General features: G+C 37.9%; 1 protein-coding gene and 1 long non-coding RNA gene across 4 annotated transcripts; both read left to right on the plus strand.

Annotated features, from left to right (window-relative positions):
* Positions 1 to 4,960: 4,960 nt before the first annotated feature.
* On the plus strand, positions 4,961 to 10,200 carry LOC111572048 (uncharacterized). Its single transcript, XM_023275527.3, has 3 exons — positions 4,961 to 5,168; positions 7,602 to 7,877; positions 9,343 to 10,200. Exons 1-3 carry the CDS (start codon positions 5,039 to 5,041, stop codon positions 10,011 to 10,013), a joined length of 1,077 nt encoding a protein of 358 aa, XP_023131295.2. The 5' UTR covers positions 4,961 to 5,038; the 3' UTR covers positions 10,014 to 10,200.
* A 716-nt stretch (positions 10,201 to 10,916) lies between these two features.
* LOC118470675 (uncharacterized) lies at positions 10,917 to 25,825 on the plus strand. 3 transcript variants are annotated; one of them, XR_008603607.1, is made up of 5 exons: positions 10,917 to 11,063; positions 15,953 to 18,362; positions 20,557 to 20,594; positions 24,266 to 24,424; positions 25,331 to 25,825. It is a non-coding gene; the product is annotated as an uncharacterized LOC118470675 (long non-coding RNA). The 3 variants fall into 3 exon arrangements; XR_004847795.2 differs by having other exon boundaries at positions 24,266 to 25,825; XR_004847796.2 differs by lacking the exon at positions 20,557 to 20,594 and having other exon boundaries at positions 24,266 to 25,825.
* Positions 25,826 to 27,653: the final 1,828 nt, after the last annotated feature.

Here is a 27,653-nt window from a genome sequence, read left to right on the forward strand (position 1 = left end):
TTTACGGCTGTGATCAGAGTCCAGCCCTCATCGCATCCATAGGCCGACATGCACTTTTGGTCGCAGCGCCACCTGGTGGACATGCGTGGATTCGCCGACCAGCAAGGATGCGAGGACCCGTCCAACGCTGCTTGCAGCTTTAATTATTATTATTCTTTCTTTTACCGTCTTTTGAATTGCCTTTTTGGCGGCCTTATCATACCCCAAAACACGTGAGACTTGGCATGCACATTAGGACCGGCGAAAAATTTGATTTTTTGTGGGAGTTGCACATGTGTCTGGCAAAATCGCTCCATAGCGCCCCCTACAAATTTGCAAAAAGTTGTCATTAGGCCAACTGGCAGCGTGTTTCATCCACAGCTACAAAAATGTGTATGCATATGCAGCACATCAGGACCCACGAAAAAGTCAATCATGACCACGCCCTAAACCCAACAGGAAGTCGGCCATCTTGAATTAGCTGTGAAGTTTGATGAGATTAATAACTCAGCGGGGGTAAGTCCGAGAGACGTCAAATTGGGCCAGCATATGCAAGACTGCCTCCTGATGAAAAGTTATCAAAATGCTCTGCAAAAGTCAAAGGGCGTGGCCATGGCGACCCCCAGAAATATTGATCCTTCGCCATGAAACAGGAAGTGGTGTCTAACTCAGCTGTACATGCTCCAGTCTGCCTGAAATTTTACATGTGTGATCTGGGTCCAGCCCTGACGACATCCATGTGGTCATGTACATTGACAGTCATAGCGCCACCTTGTGGTAGCAGGAAATTGGCATTTTTTACACTTTGATGTACTATTCTTAGCACGTTGATCAGATTCACCTCAAATGTGGTGACATATGCCAGAACACATTGATGATGATTCCCAGAGAAAATGGTGACTCGTCGTCAAGGGGCGTGTCTGTGGCGGCGCGGCGAATTTCGATTTCTCGCCATGAAAATTGAATTATTAATATCTCAGCTGGAAATGATGCAATCCGGACCAAACTTGATGTGATGGACACCAGTCCGGTTCTGAACACATCCACATTCATAAATTTAGAAATACTCATAGCGCCACCTATTGGCAACAGGAAGAAATTGTCATTACATTTGCACATGCCATTGCCAGAAACTTTGTCATATCATCCTGTAAATTGGTCAGCTCAGTGTTTCCCCCTTGATGATGCCACAGTATGAAGATTTTGACAATTCATAAAATTCTGTTGCCGTGGCAACGCATCGTTGCCGTAATAAACAAAATACTTTTTGACAGGTTAGGAACGCTCATATGCTCACCAAAATTGCCACACACAGCAGGACTGCTGAAATATTTGATATTTTATACAAATTGTCCATGACTGTTGCAAAATGGCTCGATAGCGCCACCTGGAAAATTTCAAACATTTACTACGGGCTGTGTGTCTGACATACAGTTCTGAAATTTGGTAGGCATATGTAACTTGTCAAGACGCACAAAAATGTAATTGACACCCATGGCCAAAACCCAACAGGAAGTTGGCCATTTTGAATTAATTGTCATACGTTTTGACGATTTTGGGTCATTTTTGTACATTTTCAAAAGCTATAAACTCAGACAGGGTAACACCGAGAGAGCGGAAATTCGGCCAGGATGTACAGCAGGCATGGGTGATCAAAAGTTATCAAAACGCTCACCTTAAGTCTGAGGGCGTGGCCATGGCGGCCTCCCGAATTTTGATACTTCGCCATGAAACATCAACTGCTGTGTAACTGCCCTAAACATGCTCCAATCTGCCTCAAACTTTACACGTGTGATCAGAGTCCAGTCTTGATCACATCCATAGGCCGACATAAACTCTCGGTCGCAGCGCCACCTGGTGGATGGAAGGAAATGCTCTATAACTAGCCTGTATATGGTCCGATCTGCCTGAAATTTTACATGTGTGATCAGAGTCCGGCCCTCGTCGCATCCATAGGCCGACATGCACTCTCGGTCGTAGCGCCGCCTGGTGGACGTGCGTGGATTCGCCGACCAGCAAGGATGCGATGACCCATCCAACGCTGCTTGCAACTTGAATTTTTAACTTGAGTTTGGACTCGACAGTTTTTGTCAGGAGGTTGGACTTTAGGCTTTGTGCTGGAGGGTTGAACCCTGATTTCCAAGATTTTCAAAGTGTACAGACCTCTTGAGTCCTGAGGAGATGAGCTTTCACACAGTGTGAGGGCTGAAATTTTCGAAGTTTCACAGTAGTTGTCTGTAAACTAGAACCTTCAGATAGTCCAAGGACTCGTGTCTTCTATGTCCATGTGTAGTTGTCTGTTAGTTTGAAATGTCAGATAGTCTGAGGACTGAAATGTGCAAAGTGTCTTAGTACTTCTCTGTTAGTTAGAAATTTCTGTTTAATCGAAGCCTTAAAAGTTGTGAACATGAGTCTTGATTTCACATTTAGAGTATCCATTTGAGTTTTGGTGAGACGTTCACCTGTGTGCTATTTAGAAATGGTCCAGAAACTTTGATTGTATTCAATGAAAAGTATAGTAAGTGATGATCAGAAGGTAACATTAGTTTGATCAATGATTTCAACTATTAGTAGACTTTATGAGGGAAGCAGTTTTGAGAAAAGAGTTATTAGTAAATCAATTCATAGTGCAACCCAGAACATTGAAAGACGAAGTGTTTGAAGAAACAACCAGATGTTTTTGTTTCAGAATAGAAAACGTTTTAAGATATGTAAATTTATGTGTTTTTTTGGATTTTGTTATTGTGTCTTCTGTGTAATTAGATATTCAAAAGTGTCACTGGTGTTTTTCAAATTTTTTGTCTGTATTTAGATTCATCTTAAAAGTTTAGTCTTGTTCTTTTGTCATTCTTTATGATTTTATAATATTAGATTAGATGTCCAAATGTTTTGTCTTTTTAATGTGTAATTGTTGAGTGAAAAGTATTATTGGATGTGATGAGTTAAAATATTATTTTCAATATTAAATGTTTAAACTCTTGTAGTTTGTAATGTTAAGAACTTGTAGTAGATTGTAATGTGTAATTGTATATTTAAAGTTTTCATAGGAAATTGTGTTTAATTCCTAGTGAAAGTGTTATTGTCTTTAAGATGTTATTTTGTAAAGAAACATTGAACTATTTAAATAAGTGTATTAGTGTCTTTCACTTTTTGTTTGGATAGGCGTAGTGAGAGACAGCCAGACAACGGGGTTAGAAATAAGAGGTAGGCCAGCTCATACAGCATGGGGTGTACAAGCGGGAGTCGAACCCGGGCCTCAGCGGTGGGGACCTAGTACATACGTCAAAGGCGTAACCCGTAGAGCTACATGAGCACATATGTTCTGTTCTTGAAAACGTGTATTAATCCAATAGAAAGTCTAGGGGTAGGGTTAGGGTTGGAGAGGAAGGTCCTTACAGTTGTAATGAAAAAAATAGGGTAATTAATATTACACATAAATATTTTTAATGTTAATACTAAGCAGCCGAATATTCTGAGAAATTAATCCGCGGTTTTCCCTTCAGCATTGTGGTTGCACGTCTCCGTTAGAGGGTATTTAGACCCACAATGCTGAAGGGAAAACTCCAACTTTATTTTATAAATTTTTTGGGTTGAGTGGCTTAATATTAAATTATGAAAAAATTTTAATTTTTATATCAATTTTTTATGATACATTACAACTGTCAGGACCTACCTCTCCAACCCTAACCCTTCCCCTAGACTTCTATTGGGTTGGTACACCTTTGCTGACATGCAACATGTGTGATCATATAGCTCTGCGGGTTAAGCCACTGATGCATGTAGTTGTTCCTCAACGCTGAGGACCGGGTTCGATTCCCGCTCGCAACCCTGTGCTGTATGAATTGTTCTCATTCTTATTTCTACCCCATTGTCTGACTGTCTCTCACTACGCCTATCCATCAATTAACTGCAAAAGACTACAACACTTATTTACAAATTTCCTGTTTATTTATTAAATACAATTCTTTAATGTCTTACATCTTTTTTTCCCCCCATACTTTATAAAAGTTTAATTGTCTTAACTTTTTCCCATTTATTTAATTGCTTCTTTTTTATGTACTTTCTTTCTTTAATCTTCTTCTTTCTAGAATTTAACACCAACCTTAAATTTTGGGTGATTTTTACACATTTTGAAAAGCTATCAACTCAAACAGGGTAACACCGAGTGAGCTGAAATTTGGCCAGCATGTACTCCAGGCATGGGTGATCAAAAGTTATCAAAATGCTCACCTTAAGTCTGAGGGCGTGGCCATGGCGGCCTCCTGAATTTTGATGCTTCGCCATGAAACATCAACTGCTGTGTAACTGCCCTAAACATGCTCCAATCTGCCTGAAATTTTACACGTGTGATCAGAGTCCAGCCCTCGTCGCATCCATAGGCCGACATGCATTCTCGGTCGCAGCGCCACCTGGTGGACGTGCGCGGATTCGCCGACCAGCAAGGATGCGAGGACCCGTCCAACGCTGCTTGCAGCTTTAATTTATTATTATTATTTTACTGTGGTGAAGCAGTAATTGAATTTTCATCACAACATTTTCAGTATTTAGCCTAGTTTATTCATCATAAATAAACTAGGCTGTTAATTATTTAGATACTTTGATAAACTTGCTATTAGTTTAGATTTAGTCTTTTGTTTATTAGTGCATTATAATGTACTACACATGATGTACTGTTCAATCTCGCTAAAAAGACAAATATTGCAGTAAGGAACAGTGTAAAAGTGAATGACAGACTGTCTTCACTTTAACAGCTTGATGACCAGCAATGTTTTGTATCCCAATGAAAAGAGCTTCATTGAAACCATTTTTTAATTAATAAAAAAATATAAAACTAAAATACCTTATCACCAGTGTGTCACATAGTATAGACAAATAACAACATAACATCAAATTTAAAGTTATGTAATTTAAATAAAAGTAAAAACTTGTTCAATATTACGCAAATGAGCGATGACGTGTCGGAACCGGATGTACCTTTTTTTTCTTCGTTTTTTTTAATGTTCTCTCTCGTCTCCCTCCGCTCGCTCGAGCAGCCAGGCTCAGGAGTTTTAGACCAAAAATGGAGTATAAACTAATCATGGCAGTCTCCGGCTTCCCGAGTCTCTACGACACAAACTCTCTGACTTACCGGGACCTGACCATGAGGAGCGACGCGTGGCGGCAGGTCGCAGAGATCGTCGGGGTCCCCGGTGAGCGCTGCAAGTTTTCCGCCGTTAATAAACAAGCAACCACAGCGGCGCCGTTAACGTACCGTAATGTCTGTTTATAGCCCAGACCGACACACATCGAGTAGTTTTACTGAGGGTGGGAAGGAAGGTTCCATAAAACCGTATTTTTAAAAATTTACATCAAAGAAAAAGATCAAAACAATACGCGTCCGTCTCTTATTATGCTCCGATGGTCTGTTTTTTTTGTACCAAGCCCATTGGTTCCTATTACAGACGTGAATCTTTAGAAGTCACACATGTATAGTTTGATTACATCAAATGATTTAGTGCTGTCATAATATAGTAATAATAATATATGAGTTGATAGTTTGTAGTAAAAGTTACCTAAACAAGAGGAAATAGTGTATTTGTTTCAGCTACTGATCAAAGACAACCACATTTGTTGTCAAACAATAACACTGATGTCCCCTTATGTTACCCCAGTTTTGCTTTTCATACAGATCTAAAATATACATAAACTAACCCTTTAAATTTTAATTCTTGGCCTAATATCTCAGATGTAAGTGATCTGTGTTTAAACCAATCTTTTTTAGTTTTGTCAAGGGATTTAAACATTTATGGTAAAACTATTTTTGGAATAATGAAATTAGTTTTAAAAAGTGATAACTATTAAAAATACGGTGAATTTTACTGATTTTGATGGGTTTCTTTTTGTATTCTTACATGTCAAACAACCTTAAATCTTAATAATAATGTAATAAAACACTTTAGGCTAAGGATATGCTATGCACAAACACAACATAAAAAGGAAAATAAAACTGCACCATGGTTGCAGAAACACAAAGAAAATAACTGACAGTCAAAAGTACATGAAATGAATAGGTGGCCAGTATAAAAGCACCAACAAAGGAAAAGTGATGTTTACTAAAAAATAAATCAGCTCATTAAATTTGATTTTTTTAAAAGCAAAAAGAATGCATATTTACATGTAAATATTTGATAAATATGTACATATTCTACTGGAAACAAGTTCAAGCGTCCATGAAAATGTTGACAATCTTACAAATATTTTTTTTTGCCTAGACAGAACAGCTTCTCATCTTTTTAGTCAAAGTTTAGTTCTTCAATTCTGTCACAAACCGCAGTCTGTCTTATGTATTCAAATTATTAGCAACCATCATTGACAGTATTTTTACTTTTTTTTAATGACTTGTATTCTGAAAACAGTCATTATGGAATGATATTTTTCATTATTTACCCACTGAAACTTAGCAAACAAATACTTCTGCCTCTCATCATTCCCACGTTATACAAAAATTATTGTCATCATCCGTTCAGTGTAATACACTCTAGTCATCCCTTCTGAGCTTCAATTATTTTCCATCCATTATCTATACACCGCTTAATCCTCACTAGAGTCGCGGGGGGGGGGGCTGGAGCCTATCCCAGCTGACTCAGGTGAAGGCAGGGGACACCCTAGACAGGTCGCCAGTCTGTCACAGGGCTACATATACAGACAAACAATCACTCTCACATTCACACCTACGGACAATTTAGAATAATCAATTAACCTCAGCATATTTTTGGACTGTGGGAGGAAGCCGGAGTACCCGGAGAAAACCCACGCATGCACAGGGAGAACATGCAAACTCCATGCAGAAAGATCCCGGGAAAGCCGGGACGCGAACCAGGGACCTTCTTGCTGCAAGGCGAAAGTGCTAACCACTACACCACTGTGCAGCCCTCAATTATTTTCATTAACTAATTTTCTGATTATTACCTCAGTTATTTAATAGCCAATCACACCTTTGCAATGAGGATTAATCCATTTTTAAAGTAGTTGCAGATTATTTTTTTGTTTATGAATCAACAGTAGAACATCCATAGTGTGTCGATAAAGGCACATACCATGTGTTCACAAGTCACAACCAGATGTCCTTGTTTGTATTCTATTTGAGTCATTGGTAATGTTTTATACAGTTTTGAGGCCTTGTTCAGTATGAAACTGTGCGAAGGAACTCTGTGTTTTCTCACTAACTGATAGAATTTGTATGATTTTCTGTCTTTTCTTCATTTACAAGGGGCAAAATTAAAGAATATCGTTTACATCACATTTTAAATTTAATTTCACAGTAGTTTACAAGTTCTTGAAATGTAAAATGATCTGATCTGTGTCCCATTTTTGGCAGTATGAAAAATAGAAATAAATAAACACTGAATACATATGCAAGTTAGTTTTAGTTTCACGGCTTAAAATAGAAAAATAAGTTCAGTTCTTTGAATAGAGGAACATGTCAGCCAGTATGACAGTGTGGCTCACTGATGTGTTTTTATTGGAGCTCAGAGGCACAAAGGAATAAGATATACAAGACTTTGAACACAATAGAATCACTTCAATGTTGAATGAGTTTTCATATGTGATCAGTGACATCTAAATGTTGTGTCGTTCACCAGAGTCAGAGTGCAGAAGGAAGTGGAAGACGCTGAGAGACCAACACAGGAGGGAAAGGCAGCGTGAGAAGGAGAGACGTGAGAGTGGAGTCGGGCTCTTCAATTACAGACCATGGAGATACTCGTCCATTTTGTCGTTTTTAAACCCATTTATTGATGCCAGGGCTGCAGGCACTAACGGCTGGGCTCTGGATCCACAGTCGTCTCAGATCCAGGCGTCTGAAATGGTGGGCTGCAGTACGACAACCGAGACACGGAGCGACGACGACGAGACTTACGGTTTGTAACTAACGATGCAGAATGTGAGATTGATAAAGTCTGCTCACATTATGTTCTTCTCTTACAGACAGGGTTGCCAAAGCTGCTTGTAAAAAGTTAGTTTTCAAGAATAAAATAATGACTAATGCGCATGACTGCAGAGTATCATAAAAATGAAATAACACCAAATATTTAGTGAATTACTGTGGCTAACAGTCATAAAACACGAAGGTTTTCAACTGATTTATAACTTTAAGCAACAGAGAAACATAGCTGTAGTTAACCAAAGAAAATGTTTGTAGACTGAAATCACGATTGGCCCATCATAAGAACTATTGAGGAATATTGATCAAGTAAGTTACCCTACTGTTTTGAGTTAATGTGCCGTATTTGTTGTGTGAGTTGTGATTAGTTTGCACTTGAAATTTTGGCTGTTTGTTTGAACTAAATGCAGCCGCATCGACAACTTTGACAAGTAGGAACGTCTTCCACTTTGATAAGTTGGACCTAGCAGTCTTTATTCGACGGTGCGAGTTCAAAATTGTGAAAACATGGGGGTGTTCATATATAGTCTGCATCTTCTTGCTTCTAAAGGTATGTAGTTAATCCTGGGAATCTACTGATGTAGCGTTTTTCTCCTTAGCAAAGTCATTCTGCTGATTGTCCGACCAATGAGAATTTGGTCAGATGAGAGCAAATCGACCAACCAGTCAACCAGCAGCCGCACGAAGAAAAGCGTTAAAGCTCCACATCCAAAGCTTTACTTTTGTCAAATATTTCCTGATTATTTTTCTGTTGATGGACTAACAGCAGCCAGTCAACAGCTGGTCAGCAAAGGCACATATTAGATTTAAAAAAATAGCAAAAATAGCAAAAATCTAATGAGTGTGCGCCTCTTTGTCTGTTCAAAAAGAAGGCTGAAAATGGTTTGTACAGGTAATGTAACAGCTTCTGGAATAAAAGCAAACATCTATGTTAGCATGAAAAGGAAATACCCAAGCAAAGTGCAAGTCCTTTCCGCCTTTGCGGACATTTTACAGTCTGTACCAAGACAGTCTGGAATATTATTGGTGGAGATGTCACAGTACCAGAAATTTGGTAGTCAGTACCAGTGAAGTTTGACAATAAATATAAATGTAAAAGAAAACAATGTTTTTCAAAATACACTCACCTCCTGCTAAAAATTGTGAATGCAAATAGTAATTATAAACACAGTTGTTTCTCGAAAGTTATCAACTAAAACTCACCGAATTATCACCTAACATTAGCATTACAGCAGCTCCCTGTTCACTCCATTTCTGTTTAGTTTTTTTATTTTGATGAAAAGCAAAAGTCATAGTTCATGTTTCAAAATAGTACACTTTATTTACTTCTAGTTTAATTTTTGTTGTTAAAAATAAGTTGTCAACAAATATTTTTCTCATAATTTGACAGTTCTTGTGACATCCTTTGTTATTGAGCATGTGATGCTTTTATCTGTTTTTAGGCTTCGCTGTAGCAGACGCCACGACATCATCATCATCGTCCTCAGACTTCATCCAGAGGAAGCGACTCTCTTCTACCAACTATGACGCCATCAGACTGAAAGAGGCGAAGATTGAGGCGAACTCAGGCGCTGCTGTTACAGAGGACAGCGTGCCAACACAACAACACGCTAACATGAAGGAGCTGTTTGAGATGATGATGCAGTCAGTCACGTCTCTGGCCACAACTTTAGCACAGTCTTCTTCGCAGTCTGATCAGACGATGCCTCTTGCACAGTCCTCAGTCCTGCAGCCTGATCCGCAGACTCATCGCAGCCCGACGTCCTGGGCCCCGTCCAGGCTGAACCAGCTGAAGACGGAGGAGCAGGAGGCCGAGGTGGACGAGCTGTTAGTCCAGACTGACGATGACGAGGACTGTCGCCCAGTGTCTCCCAGGCCGACCCGGACCAAGAGGAAGAGCACCGACGTTCTGCTGGAGGAGTTCCTGAGGAAGATGGAGGCCAGGGAGGCCCAGAGGGACCGCGACGTAGATCAGAGAGACGATGTTACGCTGTTTCTGCTGAGCTTGGCTCCCGCTATGAGGAGACTCACTGCAGAAAAGCAGTCGAGGGTCAGAACCAAGATGCAGCAGTTTCTGCATGAGGCTGAGTTTGGTGCTGCAAGTTTTCAGTGATTCAGAAACATTTCATGGTTTACATTTTTATAAATTCTGTGTGAATCGCATATTAAGAAGACTTGGATAACCTTTATTTCACTCCTGAGGAAGTTCATATATTTACATTTTTATAAACATGTAGCTGAATTTATCCTTCCCTGTGTTTCATGTACTGTTTTTTAATAAAATCCTCTTGTTACAGTAAGTTGTGTTTTTGTTTCTGAATTAATAGTCAAAGTTAAGTAACTTGACTTTTACTTTGCTTTTAAGTTTCAGTTGGTGCAGGTCAACCCACAATAAACCAAAAAGCAGGAATTTTGATGTTTTTTTTCCAGTGCAAAGAAATGTTGACTCCATAATATTTCTTTCTTTTTTTTTTTTTTTTTTTTAGAACTTACAATTAGTAAAAACAACCCTTTCTGCAAATATTAACACACTGATGGCATTTATTTGCAGAGTTAGAAGATGGAACATTAAAAAGAAAAAATGTACAGAAGTTTGGCCACTCTTGAACCTGTTAAGTTGTATAGAGCCATAAACCAAGTCAGGAGTTTCTATTAGGAATTAATAACCAATTAAAACACAAAACATAGAACATGCAGAGCGGTTGAACTGAACATGCTGTTTTTACTGACAAAGTTGTAAGGCATTTTCCCCCCCTTATTCTTTATAAATATAATGCTAAACTAATAATTTGGCAAAATGCAGTTTAATGTGATTCATCTTTAGGCACATCTGAGAAAATATTCTACAACTGTACCTACTGTAGACTCACAAAAATGCACTTTTTCCTTACCTGAGCAGGTCAGGTGTGGGTTATATTTCGGAGAAACGTCGCCATCTGGCGCCCTCTTATGAGATCACAACTAAAACCAGTTACATCCGGGTTCCTGAGTCAGCTGACCAAAACACGGAAGCGGGTCCAGTTGTGAAGTATCAGCGGGCTCAGAAAACAGCATGAGCAGGAGAGAAGAAGAAATATCGTGTTTTGTGGATTTATGAAACGTTTTCTTTCTCTTTTAACGCCTCGACGTGACGCTGAAATATCAAACTGGTCGTATTTTATCTGTGAGTAAAGCGATAAGACAGTATTACCGAGTTTTTTTTTTTTTTTGGTTTTGCTCTGCTACTGTGCTCATTTGGTCGTTTTCTGAGTTATACATTTATTTAAATAATAGTTTAGCCACCATTGTAACTTTCAAATATGTTTAAGACTCATAGATTTGTCGGTAAATTAATATATAAAGCTTCCTGTGTGAATGTTGAGAACATGCATGTCCAGTATTCAGCACATTTAGAGCCATATGAAGAGAAATGTTGTACTTTAAAAACATTTAATTGAACGTAAATGACAGGACCGAGCAACAGTCTTCTATATTGTTGTGAGAATTTGTTTGCATTTGTGAAAAGACACGTAAAAAAAGGCAGCCCTGACTTCACCAGGCCAAATCCAGCTCAAAAACCACAACAGGAAACAGCACATGGCAACAGGCTGCAGACACACAACAATTTAAATAACGTTTTCAAGAGTGCATTACAGTATTGCAAAATTGTAATAATACGTTACAAGTCAATGACAATGACCCAAGCAGGGATAAAAATCTGAGTGTGTCTGCCTGTTAATACACAATGAGTGTTGGACTAAAGCTTGTCTTTTAAAAATTCTATAACACATTTAAATGGTAATATCCACCAGAAAAATTGCAATTAGATATTTTCCCAAATAATGTTAATCCTGTGACAGACCATGTCAGACCGAGTTCAGATCAAAAACCAACATACTCACATTTGTTGGTTCAGGGCTACATTGCCCCAGAAAAGCAGACCCCCTTTTAAACCTTGTATTTGTGAAAAGACAAAAAAGGATGACTTCACTTTTGTCACACTCAGACTACATCATGTTTAGACCAGAAACCATTCCACTTAGACTGAATAAACCTGAACCAGATCAACAGAAAAAGTGTAAAGGCTCCTTAAAATACAGTTTCATATTCATAATACCTTTATTGTGTTTGTAAAAATGCATAAGGATGATGATTTCACAGCTTTAGACCTGCTAAATCTGCACTACATTAATTGAGAAAAAAAGTCTATTTTAAAGACATTAACCTTTATTTTATTTGTGAAAACGTGGTGAATTCACTGCATTTTAAGAATCCACACTGCCAGAACTAAATCAAAGTAATTTTAGATTTGTGAAACATTTGTTTTGTCTTTTTCCAACACAAAAATCACTATACTTAGACTATTCAAACCTGGACTGTATTACCAGGGAGAGGTTAGAAACTATTAAAAGCAGATTCAGATTTGTGAAGCTTTAACTTTATTTGTAAAAACAGAAGTAGAGGCCATTTCACTTTTTATTCAACTGTAAATTGCATCAGATCAGTTCCAAACTGAAAACTACTACACCTAACTTGTCAAATTTCCAAGAAAAGATTTGCAAAATACTTATCGTTTGTGAAAACACAACAAGAGGAGATTATTTCACTGCTTTTATCCCAATCAAATCACATCAGGCCAGATTAAGACATGTCAAATCTCTATTAAATTAGCACGGAATGGTTAGAAAACTAAAGTCTAACTTAAATATTGTCATGTTTTGGTCACTGAAGGCACAATCCTTCCTGCATTCTTTCACCATCATTTTCTCAAAATGTGGCCTTTTTCAGAATAATGATAATACAAGGTGAAACTGCGTTCAGTTTTGTTACAAAAAGCCTCTTGCGGCAACTTTACAAGTAGAAATCTACTTATTCATTGTGATAACTAAGTACTAGTGGTGCATTCAGGAGTTCCTTTTTAAAATGCCTTGGACATTATTCAAGTTTAAATAGCTGGTTTCAGTGAGAGTGGCCGGAATTTGCCATTAATGGAAATTCCAAAATGACCTCTGGAGAGCATTTTGGTGAAAATGATCCACTAATATCAAAGTTTATTTTCATTTACAAGATCTTAAATTCTTAAAGCCTCTTTTTAGTTGGTAATGAGCCATTAGAGGTGAACAGAAATATAGAATTTAACCCTAACAAACCGTTGTACAGTCCTTAATCTGCCCTGCATCCACACTCTCTGGAAACGTTATGCACCGTGACAGCACCTTTCTGCAAACAGGCATTTATTTTTTTTAAAAATTGATGTCTGGTTGGGTCCTTTTACTCTGAAGTTTACACAAGTGCAGACTGGATTAAGTTGATTTAGGCTCAGAGCTTAGGTTTTGATCGGTAGCCGCTGTCTGCTTTCAGCTGGAAAAGGACACCACCTCTTTATTTTCTGTTCTGTCTGCTTTCTATGAATAAAATTATTTGCACAAAACTCCGCTCATGTCTGTCAGAGGACCTTTAGTTGACCTGATGGTTATCAGATGTTATTGAAATCGGAGTGCAAATCAACGTGTGCATTTTGCAACATGTTTGTGAGAGTATAGATTACACATCCTGTGAACTGGCATCAGTTTACATTGCAGTGAGTCTGTTGGAAAGCAAAGGAAGCTTATTAGAGTGTTAACTTGTCACTCAACTTTATGGACTTAACCTTGTTCATGTTTATTTAGAGGACAAACTCTATAAAATAGGAAAATATAAATTCAGAGGTTGCTTTATTATGTTATTTTGATTCTTCCAGACCTACAAAAGTTTTTGGTGACTGATTTTTACTGTCGGTGCTGTTTTAAAATGCAAATTTTCAGGACAAGCTTTCCTAAACTGCTCAGTGTGGTGATACCACTCTCGACCAGTAGGTAGTGCACTATGTTCACTATTGCACCATTACAGCTGAAAAAAATTAGCCTTGAAAATCTCCCTGACTTGCAACTTCTGCTGCTGAAGGCCTGTTGTTAGCCGAGCTCCGAATAAAGTTTTCAGGGATGAAAAAAAAAACACAGGCTGCAGTTTGCAGGGTAGAGAGTGAAAATAATTTTCAAAAAGTTGCAGATGCAAACATCTTGCACCTGAAAATGTGACAGTAGCATTTTTAAGCTCACAGAGCAGCAAACTGAACCTTCAGCTTGAGGTAGAACAGGAAATGTCAGAGAAAAAATGAGAAGCAGCAGAGGGTAACGTGCCAAAAACAAACCACAGGGCACAGAATAACCTTTTCACCTCTCAAGGGAAGTGGGTATTTGTGAGTTTGGCCTCAGTAGTGATAAAAGCTATCGTTTTTCGTAATCTTGTTCCACTAAAACTGCTTGAAGATGCTTTTTTTTGTCAGCTGTCTCTGTTGTTGACTAATGCGGTAGACTTAATCTTGGCAGCCTCGTCTATCCTGTCTAGCATTTGTCTGTTGCAGTTGTGCCCTATTTTCCCGTTTGTCAGCATTTTGGCCCAGTTTTGCTTGAATCTCCGGCTACAACCACTGATCTTGTTTAAAAATTGAGATGCACTAAACATGCCAATGGGCAGCAGCTCTAAAGACTAAGGACTTCTAAGGACTATAACATAATTTAAATCGCTTATTTTCTCTCTAATGTATTTGCCACTAATACATTGTGCAGTCAGAACCCTTAATTTTCTCTTTTATATTCAAATACTATCATTGTTTTAACAGATTTTAACAGAAATTCTTATTTTTTTCCTTCAAGCATTGCTCTACTTTTGTATTTCAGTCACAAATTCACCTTAAGCTGTAAAATAAGGAGGTAAAGTGTAAAATCCAGCACGTGTGACAAACATACTTGCATAAATTTCACGGTGAGTAAAAACAGGACTACATGCCCCTCTGTCAGCCCTCTCCTTCCTCTGCAGGTTACCATAGCAGCAGCGAGTGTGTGACAGTCATGTGAAAACGAAGCTGATTGGATTAAAATACTTTGTGTGATCAGAGGTCAGGAATATGGCACATGTACTAAACACACATCGCCCGATTTAAACACACACACACGCGCACGCACAACCGAGACAGGTAGAAAGGTCAGTGCCGTTTGCAACACTTATCGGTTTTCAAGAACAAAAACTAACATTGTGTGAGCCTGCCAGCTCATCTTTACCCTATCTTGATTAAATTTCCTGTCAAAGACACATACAGAACCACAAGACCGTCCACCCACACTCCACTCTTTTGTAATCTTAAAGAAACAGGACATTAAAATGACGTGACCTCAACCTTCAACTTCAGCCACTTCGTGTCAAAGTCACAGGAAACAGTGAAGCATGAAATTCAGACACGGCGCGTTTCAGTCGTGTTTCTGCCCCACTGACTTCGCCACATTAGCTTTCAACTTTCACTGAAACAAATACGCACTTGGTTAAAAATTCATTTTGTGTTTACCGAGTCTTTCACTTCCACTGAACCTCGCAGATTTGATCTCATTTAATGGTATGACTTTACTGAATGGGCTGCTTTGAGCCAGTGTTTAACAGAAAACACTCAAATGTAATCCCTAAACTGGCAGAAATTAGCTGAAAAGGATGTGCATATAGTACTTCAACAGTGACATACGATACAGTAAATTTAAAAACAGCAAAGGTTGAAAAACAGTTTGCAGCCTCATTTTGGTTAAGTAACCAACAGTAGCATAAATAAAACTGAGAGCCTCCAATCATGCTACTGTACTAATTTGCGCTAAATGCTAAACTCAGCATGCTAAGCAGATATATGTTTCTTAATGTTCTCCATTTTATTTTTCAGTTTCAGTAATGCAATGATACAATTGCAACTGAAGCTGAAGTCATAACTCTTGCAGTTGTTTGTTGTTGTTTACTCATAAACAAAAGTTGTGATCTAGGTAAAAATCTGACCTGATGGTGGCGGCAGAGGTTGCGTCAAGGCCTCAGCAAATTTATTCCAACTGACACTGGTTGTTGGGGGTAATCAATCCATTTTACAGGGTGTCCATAAAGTCTCTTTACAATTTTAAGAATTTGTTACAAAGGCAGTTGATAAGATATCTTAACCAGATTTGTTTTACTGTAATCAGTGTTTATTAAAGTCTGTAATCACACTGAAATTGTGTGTTTCAGGTATCCTGTTGGTGAAAGAGGTGCTGTTAAATGAAACCCTAACAAATGGCGACTCCTCAGATCGGTGGATTGGAAGGGATGGGCCAGTTCCCTGGCCACCACGTTCACCAGATTTCAGACTTTCTATGGGGCTGTGTTAAAGATATCGTGGATCGGACAAAGATACGGGACATTACTGATTGAAGCAAAAGATTTCTGATGCCATTGCCACCACTGATGAGGTTATGCCACAGCGAACATGGCAAGAAATCGGGTACCGCCTTGATGTGATTCGTGCAACTAATGGTGCTCATATAGAGGTGTATTCAGTGAGGTATAAAAAACTTTGACAACCACTGATTACAATAAAACAAATCTGACTTTATGAACACCCTGTATATGGGGGAAAATATCAAGAGATAGGGTTCTTCCTCTGGGGACACTAAATATTTGCACTGAATTTTACTGTAGTTCATTGAATAGTTGCAATTGATATATTGTAGTCTGCACTCAAAGTAGTGAGCTGACTGAAGGACTGGCATCCCTTGGGCATTGCTGCTTACATGGCTAAAAATAACACATCTCCTTGTCTTGAGAGGTTTTCTACACGTATGCAGTGGGTATGGTCAAACCAGTTACTGCACTGGTACTATTTTGACCCCAGTTGAGTCCGCTTTGAACTATTTAATGGTCATTTATTTCATAATTGAAGTAGGTACAAGAACTATCAAGACACCCTATGGTGAAAATCAAGTTTTTTATTTTGTTGACATGTCCATTTGGGTTTTTATATGTGCTAGATGACATATATTATGAGCAAAAGCATCAGTTCACGCCATAGCTGTGCATTTCTGCCTTGAAGCTGTAGCTTACAGATACAGAAACATGGATTCAGACAGCTACGGTTTCATACGTAACAAATGTCAGCTTAGATTGTGGGGTTTTCCATATTATTGTTCTGTTTAGGGTTGATTTCGGGTTCGAACATTCGTGGCTACATTACTCCAGTAATGTAATTTGCCATTAAGTAAGAGATAGAGTAGTTTTACAGTGTTTCAGCATATTCATAGGTGAGCTGGTGTGCTTGAATTATAGCAGGTGGGTGGACACTTCGTAGATGTGCATATTATAGAGGAATTAATGGTGTTAGGGAGGGGTTATTGTCATTTTAAAAATTCTAACTTATGCTAACTACCAAGAAAGAAACCTGAATTCCTCACATTGAACTGATTCCCAGCAGTAGTGAAGTGCAAATTAAAAACATGACAGCTGTCTGCCATGTTATTTATTCAGCAATCAACACATGCACATGCAATGTGTGATTTGTTTTTACTTTAGTTTGCTGCTTTCTGGCGTTTTGACAGGGTTTGTGTGGAAGCTTGAGATCAGTTTTTGCTGCCTTTGTGCAATTTTCTAACATTTATCATATTCTACTGGTTATTATTCCATTTCATTTACCTCCCATATTGTATATATTGGCCTCCTTTGCAGATGTTGTCATTTTTAATACTGTTTTGCTATATATGTACATTTGATTCTATTAATGTTGATTTTTTTTCTTATTGCTTGTTGTTGTGCACCGTCCAGCGGAAGCTATTTATATTTTGGTCATGCCATGTACGATGACAATAAGGCCATTCTAATTCTAATTCTAAGTTTAATGTGATAGCTGTTTTTTGCATTTCTTAAGGAGGATGCGTTAATTTCCCGGCTGCCTAGAAGCTTCCCAGTGGGCTGCTTCACCTGTACGCCTTGCTAGAGTCTAGGCATTATCTCTTTCTTTGAACAAAATAGATGGTATCATGGGAGAACCAAGGACTTGATCCATTTTTAATCAAATGTTCTCCTATATAATCCTTTTTTTCTTTTTTTTAAAGCTTTTTGATGTTTGCAGTAGTGTTTGAAGTCCTGGTCAGCTGGTGTGCTGGAGCTGTAGCAGGTGCGTGGAAAGCAATGGTGTAGGAAGGGAATATTTTAATGCAAATCGTCTAACTTTGATAAGTACCGATGGGTTTTTCTGGGTTTAATCATTACCTCAAGAGGAACGTTAAACGAAAGCTGAATTGGTGCTTGAATCAAATTTTTTATAGGCCAGTCAAATACAAAATGTGTCATACAGTGAGAACAAAATGGAAATTCTGTCTTATGACGTGGCTGCTGGTTTCCCACCGAAAATCCGTAGTGTGGTGGGAAGATGCAGCTGATGTGAACCTGTGGATGCGTCCATCAGGTCTTCTGTAATGGCCACAATAAAAACGATGGCTTCCCACCTCATCCCAGCTGCTTCCCCAGTCTCTTCCCCTTCATCCTCTTCTCCTCAAACTCCCGTCTGATCCAATCAGAGCCGAGGGAAGCTGCGGAGACGGCAGCTGTACGGCAGAGGACAGGGTCATAAAGCGCAGAGGGCCGAAAGAGGAAGTCAAGGGACCTGGTGAGTTATTGCCCCACAAACGTACACACCGGGGCCTGGGAACCGGGAGCTTCTCACAGGGGGGGTTAGCATGGAGGGTTTTTGCACAGGCCTGGACCTGCTCTGCACTTCTTGTATGCTTTATCACCTCATCACAGGGAAATGATGACCCCTCATACCTTCCTGTCATAACACTGCATGTCTATAAAAAAAAAAAAAAAAAAAAACACACCTTCAACTCAGTAATAAAATCAATGTAGTAAATTATCCTCCATCCCACTGCTACATGTTTACCCACATCTCATGCTGAAAATTGCCCTTTAGGCATATAAAAAAAATACGCCAAGAACAAAAACAGGATATAGAGTGGGAAGAGAGAGATGTGAGAAAGTGAGAAAGAGGAGGAACAAACAATATTCACCAAAGTAAAATGTATGTCACGCGAGATGAGCCATGAGTCAATTCCAGGTCAAAAACACACCTCTGCAAAACTGAAATGTATGTCAAGAATTACTGTAAAAGTCTCAGATTAATTTCCCAATGTAATGCACTGTAGGGTAAATATTTATCACGACACCTTCGCTCTTTTCCCAGCTGTATTTTCATGTATCTCTCCGTTTCTCCTAACAGATAACACTGCTGCTGTATTAATAGTGTCGCATCTTGAACACATGCATGAGCTGCGGCTGTGAGAAAGTGAGGGCCGAAGTGTGAATTCCAGCCATGGCTGTCTTTTAACAGCTTGTGAATTTATGATACAATTAACCCTGGAAGATATGCCGAGCGCACTCACTTTACACTCTCTCTGGAACTTTCAACGTGTGAGTCAAAAGCACAAACATGCAGGGAAACATGGTGCGCACATATGTTACACATTGAGCATGAAGAAAAGCCCGAAACATTCCCAAAACATGCTCAACCAGGTTCGAGATGTTGCATAAAATCAGCAGCAGATGATGTCAGGTGGTGAGAATTTATTGGATTTTAAAAAACACAAATAGATGGAAAAACTTTGTTATTGAAGGAAATGAAAAAAGTGCAAATGAGTGATGAAACACAGGCCTGTTTACAGCTCTGTGAAAATACCTTTTTCAGCAGAATAATTTTCTCAACTCATAAAAGGCACTAAATATATAGTGCCTTTGTATGTCATCGTGATTTGGGCCTCCTAACAAACACTATTTAACATGTTTTTAGTGTGTGTACACTGTAAAAAATATTCCATAAAAAACTGTGAAAATCTGGCAGCAAGTGTGCAACAAAACATACAAAAAATCTTGAATACTGTCACGTTCAAAAACTGTAACGAATTGTGGGATTAACAGCAAATATCTCTAAAATAATGACATTTTTAGCTGATTGGAATAAAATTTAACTAATTTTATGGTCACTTTACACTGTAAAAGCATAAATGACTTTTGATGTGGACATTATTTACAGTTTTAGTTTGCTTATTTATGGCTCATTAACAAATTAATGATATTTTCTGTGATTTTTACATGATATTACGTGCAATTTAACAAACACTGCAAAACTTTTTAAAAATTATTTATCATTTTCAACCTTTAATATCCATAATTTTCTTTCATATAACAGCAAACATTTGTAAAATCATGACTATTTTGCTGATTTAAATATATTTTTATGTATATATTTTAAAAAGTGTAATTTTACAGTAAACAGCAAAATATTTTAAAAATGGATTTATTTTTAGTCCTAGTCCTTTGTATATTTTTTTTTTCCAAATAAGAACAAATATCTTTAATTTGCCATTATTTTGGCTGGCAAAAATAGGGTAATTTTATCATCAAACAGAAAAGAATGAATAATCATTCATAAATAAATGTTTTTTTTTTTTAACAATTTACACGTAAATTAATACTTATTTTTGTGTGATTTTACTAGTTATTATTTGTAATTTAACAAAACTGGACAAATATGTAGAATAACAATAAACTGTTAAAAAAATCCCAGTTACATACTATTTAAAACCTTTATTTTTTACAATTTAATTCTTCTATTCTATGCCTAACATAATTTTAACGTTCCCCACTTTTTTGTCCATGACCCATGATATTTGTACCCTCTACTTGTATGTGTGTAATAGTTGTTTTATGCACTTTAATTCATACGCCGTCTTTTATTTGTGACTACTTCATCTATATTCTGTTTCTCACATTCTCCTTCCATTGGTTTGACCCAAATGCCCCTTTAGGCCTCAGGGATCAGGACCTGATGGAGGAGGCCTGAGAAGTACGTGCCAGTATCTCTGTGTGTTTATGCTTTGGCATTAGTGTTTGCACAAGTGTCTTTGCGTGTGCGTACATCTGCGTACCCTTGTATACTGCGTGTTAATGTATGGGATGAGCTTAGGTGGGAGTTGCACGACTCAGTCTGGCCTCCCTGAGACCTTTCTCAAATCCAGATATCATCAGCAGCATAACAGATAGATTTGTTCTCATGAATTACTTGCAGCGGTTATGGTTTCACCTTCAGATTACCCACCGTGACTCCCTGTTTCTAAACCAGTACCACCAACTCTAAACTTTTAAATACACCTCCACTTTTAGTTAAAGTTTTTCTACACTATAAAACACACACAATAATGTGTGTTCCTTTGGTTTGTGCAGTGTTAAATATTCTTCCTTCTTCTTCAAAGACATAGTTCCTGGTTACATAAGAGTCATATGTTCACTTTGGGTTAATCTGACCCGGTGCAGCAGCACAGTCATGGTTTTTCCACAACAGATTACATTAATCATACTTACATTAGTGATTTGCTCCTCGACATACAAACTGGAGGAGAAATCCAAACTAGCACTAACCTCGACATTAACACTATAACTCAGAAAGCCAGTCTTTTGTTGAAACATGTTTTTTTTTTGTAGTCAGACTGGTATCAGATCCACACAGTTGCTGCATGTTTCTCCGCATGCTCACATGTCTCATAATTTAGGCCTTTATTTTATTTTTATCTGCATATTTGCTTCCTCTGCTGCAGACAGTAAAACTATTCATCCCAGAAGCTGTTTTAGAAAACTTAGGAATGTTTGCTCACCACAAATGAGAATTCTGCATGCATGAGTGCATATGTGGTGTGTGTGTGTGTGTGTGTGTGTGTGTGTGTGTGTGTGTGTGTGTGTGTGTGTGTGTGTGTGTGTGTGTGTGTGTGTGTGTGTGTGTGTGTGTGTGTTTAAATCCTATCAATGTTCCAAATCTGTTTACTACTCATTGCCCTAAAGCGTTACTTAAAGGCATTGCAAACTATAGTGTTGCCTTGTGATGTTCTGTGTAGTTTAACTTCCTGCTTTGCACAACTCAGAATCTAAACTGTTCATTGAGAAGTGAACTCAGCTGAATCCTGTTTCATGGTGACTCCAGGATAACTGAGAACAGTAATAATGCCAGTGTGTGAGGCTAATATGCCACTTAGGCCACATGCTGCAGCTCATCCGTGAGTTGTTTGTGACTAAAGGAGTCGGGAAGCAGGGTGGTGTTATGTATGTGTGCGCGTGGGTGGGGAATATAAACCTTGCAGGACCCAGATGACACTGCCGGGGCAGTTATTTTCCCACAGTGCAGTATAAATAGCCCGCTAGTGTGGGGTGATGGTGGGCATGCTGGGGCGCTCAAGGGAGGATCCCATCCACACACAACAGCACATTCCTGTCCACCTGGCCCTGCCAGAGCCCAGGTCAGCTTACAGGATGTGTTCACATGCGCATACACACCTCCCTCCTCACACCTTTCCTTCATCACCTGTTTTCCTCACCTCCCTGCCAGCACCCCTCTCCTCCTCATCAGGGACCCTCCGACCGAGGTCTCTGCCCACATCACGCTTCGGTCACATCGTGCCTTCGCACTCGCTGACTCTCCACCTCTGACCACTGTGGAACGCCATGACGCACACGATCGCTCACACGCACTATCTTGATTTCTCACACAAACATACTCACAAAATCCTTGCTTTCCTTGAGGAAGCTGACGGCTGCCAAACGCTACATTAGTGTAACGTGTACTGTACTTGGTGTCCAACGCCACAGGGTATCAGCCTCTAATGAAAACTGGAGATAACTTTACTTTTGCATGTTGTCTGCAACATGACGCAGTTGGCTCTGCGATGTGCACGATAAAAAAAAATCTATGAAACAAAATCCGTGACGATCTGGCAGTAAGGGTGCCAGAAAAAATACGTTACAAACAGGTAAATACTGGAATGGTCAAAAACTGTGACAATAACAGTAAATGTCTGTATAATAATCTTTCTAATTTTTTTCTGTCTAGACACACAAAGTGATGTGATTCATGCCTTCTTTTCACCAACATTTTTACTGCACTTAAGGCTCCACAGCTTTTACAGCTTTTTACAGGAAAATAACCAAATTTAAGATTGAAGATTACTGTAGTTTATATAAAAAGTTCTGTAACAAATGGTGAAAAACTGGCAGAAAGGGTGCCAGAAAAAATACATTCAAAACAAGTAAATACTGCTACTGTTAAAAACTGTGTAAATAACTGCAAATGTCTGTAAAAAAAAAAAAATAAAAAAATAATAAAAATGGTAAAATTGTTTAGTTTTATGATCACCCTAATACAAGAATGAATTACTGTTACTGTCAACGTGTAAATGAATTCCCTTTCCTATGATTTTACCAGCTATTGCCCCTATTAATAATAATAATAATAATAATAATAATAATAATAATAATAATAAATAAAGTACAATAAAATAATATAAAATACTATTTACTATTTTTCAGTCCTTAATATACATAATTCTTTCTTTCAAATAACATCAAATACCTGTTAAATAATATTTTTGCACATTGAAGTACAGTAAAAAAACAACAAAAAACGACATAATTTTACAGTTAAACTGCACAAAAAGTAGAAATTTCTATTTTTAAAATTACAGATTCTTAAGATGAAAATTTAGATTTTTTTTCTCTGTGATTTTACAAGTTTTTTTTTTTAACAAAATAGAGAAAATCTGTAAAATAACGGCACATTTCTTTTTTTTATATTGCAGTGGTATATTTTTTAAAGCGCATTTTGTACAGTGTGGTATTATTTAGTGATTCAACAGCTTGACAATTAATCAAGAAATTACAAGCTCAGATGCCAATCTCAGCTTTATTTTAGTGGACTATATAGTCAAAGTGAACCAGTTTTGAGTGATTACAAGCAAAGATAACACTGTGAGATTTTTGTTTATGGCTATTCACGGTGCCTATATCAATATTTTACAATAAAACTGAGGCCAGTAAAAAATTTGCGCAGGTATGTTTACTTTCTTTGGAGATTATCCCGTGTCTAAGCAAGTAAATGATTACACTGATTTAGTGCTGATCTGTGAGCTTTTTGAACTTATTATCAGCCCCAATGTTGACATTTGGCTCATATAACCTCAAGTTCACACAGACTTGACTACCAAATACCAGACGATTAATAGTAGCTGTACTATAGTTGTACAAGCAGTAGTAGTAATACTAAAAGTACAAGCAGTAGTAGTATAAAATAGCTGTTAGAGTCGTAGAAGTAGTATCAGCATTTGTAATAGTATTACAAGTTGTAGTAGCAGTGCCAGTATCAGCAGCAGTAGTTAGTGTATTTAGTGCATTACTATTACTACCACCAATACTACCAATAGTAGTTATGAAGCCTAACTCATGTATATCCAGATTACCATCTATGTTCTTCCTCCAAACCCATTTTATGATTGGGATTACAGGCAGTTCTTTAGGACTGCTCTCAAATAATTGAAATGTTACTAAACAAGGTTATACTTATCAAATTAAATAGCTCTGGTCTCCAGTATATTGGTGAATTTGGTTCTTTGTACTCAATTTATTAGCATGATTTCTTTTTAATATGTTGTCTACAGACTTAATTACTTCTCTGTCTACTTTTCTTACTCCATGTAGGTTTCCCAGAGACTATGGGTTGAGGAGGAATTGGAAGTTTGTCGGCTTAGACCTGGTGTCATTCCATCAGTGTTAAACTTCCCGGCTCATCTTGGAAGAGTATGTGCCAGAAAGACCACGACCAAGCAGCCTTGAGATCTTAGGCAGCGTCTCCCTCAGGTGGGTGTCGACGGTGTTCACGGTCAGGTCTGTGGTAATCCCGTCAAAAAACAAAACAGAAAAAAATCTAGATTATAAATCAACATGTAACCAAAGCACTCTGTGTATAACGCCATAGTATAGGATGTAGTTCAGAAAATGTCAAAGTATAGTATGCTTTACTCAAGAATAACATAGTATGGCCTGTAGTTCATAGTACAGCATGTTGGCAAGGAAAAAAAAAAAAACATAGATTATTATGTGGTTCAAAAAGCGCAAAATGATAGGATGTTGCCTAAAATTGTCATGTATGATATGTGGTTCAAAAAATGTCATAGTGCAGTATATTGTCAAAATAGTATGTAATTCAAGAAAACATCAGAGTATATGTCATCTAAAAAATGCCATAGAATAATAATTTCATTGCACAAGTAAAAGTATAGAAATTTTTTAAAACTGTTTGAATTCTTATATGTTGCTAAAAAAAACCCCAAAAAAACTAAAACAGTCACAATAATATGTCAGTTAAAAAAGCCTATAGTATAGCGTGTCGCCCAACAAACATCATAGTATAGCATGTCACTCTAAAAACATCACAGTATAGCCTTTAGTCCACAGCTGTCAGTAGGTGAGGAGCAACACAAAAACAGTCCAAACGCTGGTTTCCAGAGGGTTAGACGAGTATTTATTAAAAGAGTAAGTTTACCACAACACAACATGTGAGGGGGTTAAAAGCAAATGGGTGTTAGTAAAATAAAAATAAATAAACAGAACTAAAAGTGAACTTCATGTTGACATTGATGGGCATTCCAACCAGGAACAAAGTAAAAGATAATCAATAGGGGAAAAAACCTCTTTCTGTTCACCTCTTAAAACCCCAAAACACACCGCATGGGTTCCCTGTTTTCCTTTGTGAACAATTCAAAGGTCCCTCTCTATCTCCCCACACATCCACCAACCACTGGAACACATCTCCAAAGTTCTGCTGGACCAGCTGAGCTTCCCCTCAGAAGAAGTGCGTCCACCTGCCAGATGAAGGAGCCTTTTGAGAGGCAGCTGGCATCGTGATTGGACTGTACTTTGGTCTGTTCCAATCCAGCTTCAGCTCCAGAGACGGCAGGCGGGACGAGTCAACGGAGGCCAGGTGGACGAAGGCATGCAGCTGAGTACAATCCAGAAAACAACAGAGGAGGAGTGCAGGGCCAGAACAAACAGAGTAGCATCGTATGTCTCTTAGAAAACATCATAGTATAGCCTTTGGTATGAAAAAACACCATCATATACATCGTAGATTGTACAAATAACAAGTCAAAGGAAAGAGACATACATTGTAGAATTGTAGTAATTGTGGGCTGACTGATTTACTGATTATCAGTATTTGATTTTGTACTGATTTACAGTAATAAATACATTTTAAAGTGGCGCTACTTTGGCTCTGAACCTTTATCTACCTGTGGTCGCTCTGTCTTCTGAAGTGATTTGATTGGCTATATGTCACAAATAAAACTCCTTTAACTTAACATCAGTAAACAAAACAAAAATGCATCAACAAAGTTTTCTGTTTGAGTTTGTGTTCTTTTAAGTTTAACTCTAAGATTTTAAATAATTTCATTTACTGCAAAAGGATAAGCTGCTCCAAATGTCTCACTAATAATCATTATCAGCCCTCTATACTTGACCACAATTAGTACAGTCCGGTTCCCCCTTCTATAAATCTGCTTGGAATCTTCCACTTCCTGTTTGTCAAAGTGGCCTTCTACCTGGACAGGTTTTGTTGGAGCTCATGCAACAAACATTTTGGGTAACTGCACTTTAATATGGATGGATGACACTGAATTAGAGTCTGTTTTAATGAGACTGAGTTAAGATGTGTAGCTCTGTCATTAAATAGTAAAGTATGTTTCAGAATTCACAGAGAGAAGTCTGAAATGTTTGTTAGGTTGGCGTCCCACATGTTGTTTGGCTCAGCTAAAGCTAACTCTGTCTGACTTCTGGATCTCTTGAGTTGCTTGTTGTTAAAATATCTTACTAGAGGTGCTGAAGCTCAGAAAGTCTGAGATGTTTGTTCAAAATAAGCTCATTCTCAAGTCTGATCTGAACTGTTCTCTTTTGTTTGAACTTTCCCTAAACTTAGGAGTTAATGACAGAGCAGCACATCCAGACTCAGTCTCATTTATGTAGAGATTAAACTTCAGTGTCATTCATTGATGTTCAAGTGCAGTTTTTCAAATGTTTGTTGCACATGCTCCCGACCAAACCAGTCCAGGTGGAAGACGATGTGAAGAGAAAACTCCAGAGGATGAATATCACACATTTATGTTGGAAATAAATGTCCTTTAATTAGATATTGTCATGCAAAAGTTGGATTTCCCTTTAATGATGTTAAAATTTTTGTTGAGTGCTTTGTTGATGTTGGTTTCTAAATGTTTTTTGACACTCGGCCCCAAAGATTAAAACCTTCTACGGTTTACCAGCTGCAACAATTCAGATATTATCAGCTATCTTTTTGACTAAACTAAGATCAAAAAGTGAAAAACTGCCTGATTCCTGCATCATGAATCATGAATCTGTTTGGTGTTTATGACAGTCAACTGAATATATTTGGGTTTGAAATTTTATAAACCAAAACAAAAATTGAATTAGTGGAGAAAACAATGAACAGATTAATGCACAAAGAAAATGTGTTTTACAACAGATATGGCTGAATTACTCTGATATTTCAAGATACATACAAATTTAATTCAATTTTATTGATATAACGCCAAGTACAGGTGAAATTGTGTCCAGACACTTTATTTTTATATTTTTTGTCATTTTAAAAAAAATGATAAAGTAAGAAATTTAAACCTCTTGACTTATCAAATTTATTGAAGGATTTTTAAGAGACTACTTGACAAGTAAAATAACTTTCTTAACTGAAAAGGGACAGTGGTGGTGCAATGGTTTTGTGTCTGGACTACTTATGAGAAGGTCAGAGGTTCAAGCCGTGATGTGGCCACTGTTGGGTCATTGAGCAAGGCCCTTAACCTTTCCTCTTCCAGGGGTGCTGTAGTGTGGCTGACACGTTACTCTGAGTCCTGCAATTGGGGAGAGATGTGAAAATCAGAATTTCTCCTTGTGGGATTAATAAGGGATAATAATAAATAAATAAAATCAATAAATATGAGGTCAAATAGAAGGAAGAGTTTTAAATACTGCAGTGCCATGGTGACAAGAATAAAGTTTGTCAACAAAAAGTAAATCTGCAGAT

Source organism: Amphiprion ocellaris, chromosome 12 (assembly GCF_022539595.1).
Source record: "Amphiprion ocellaris isolate individual 3 ecotype Okinawa chromosome 12, ASM2253959v1, whole genome shotgun sequence".
Classification (NCBI taxonomy): domain Eukaryota; kingdom Metazoa; phylum Chordata; class Actinopteri; family Pomacentridae; genus Amphiprion; species Amphiprion ocellaris.

What these genes read in the sequence shown, in the direction of transcription:
- LOC111572048 (XM_023275527.3), top strand. Translation starts at nt 5,039, where the DNA reads ATGGAGTATAAACTAATCATGGCAGTCTCCGGCTTCCCGAGTCTCTAC. An exon ending in AGAGATCGTCGGGGTCCCCG is followed by an intron (nt 5,169 to 7,601) that starts GTGAGCGCTGCA and finishes GTCGTTCACCAG; the next exon opens with AGTCAGAGTGCAGAAGGAAG. An exon ending in CGACGACGACGAGACTTACG is followed by an intron (nt 7,878 to 9,342) that starts GTTTGTAACTAA and finishes ATCTGTTTTTAG; the next exon opens with GCTTCGCTGTAGCAGACGCC.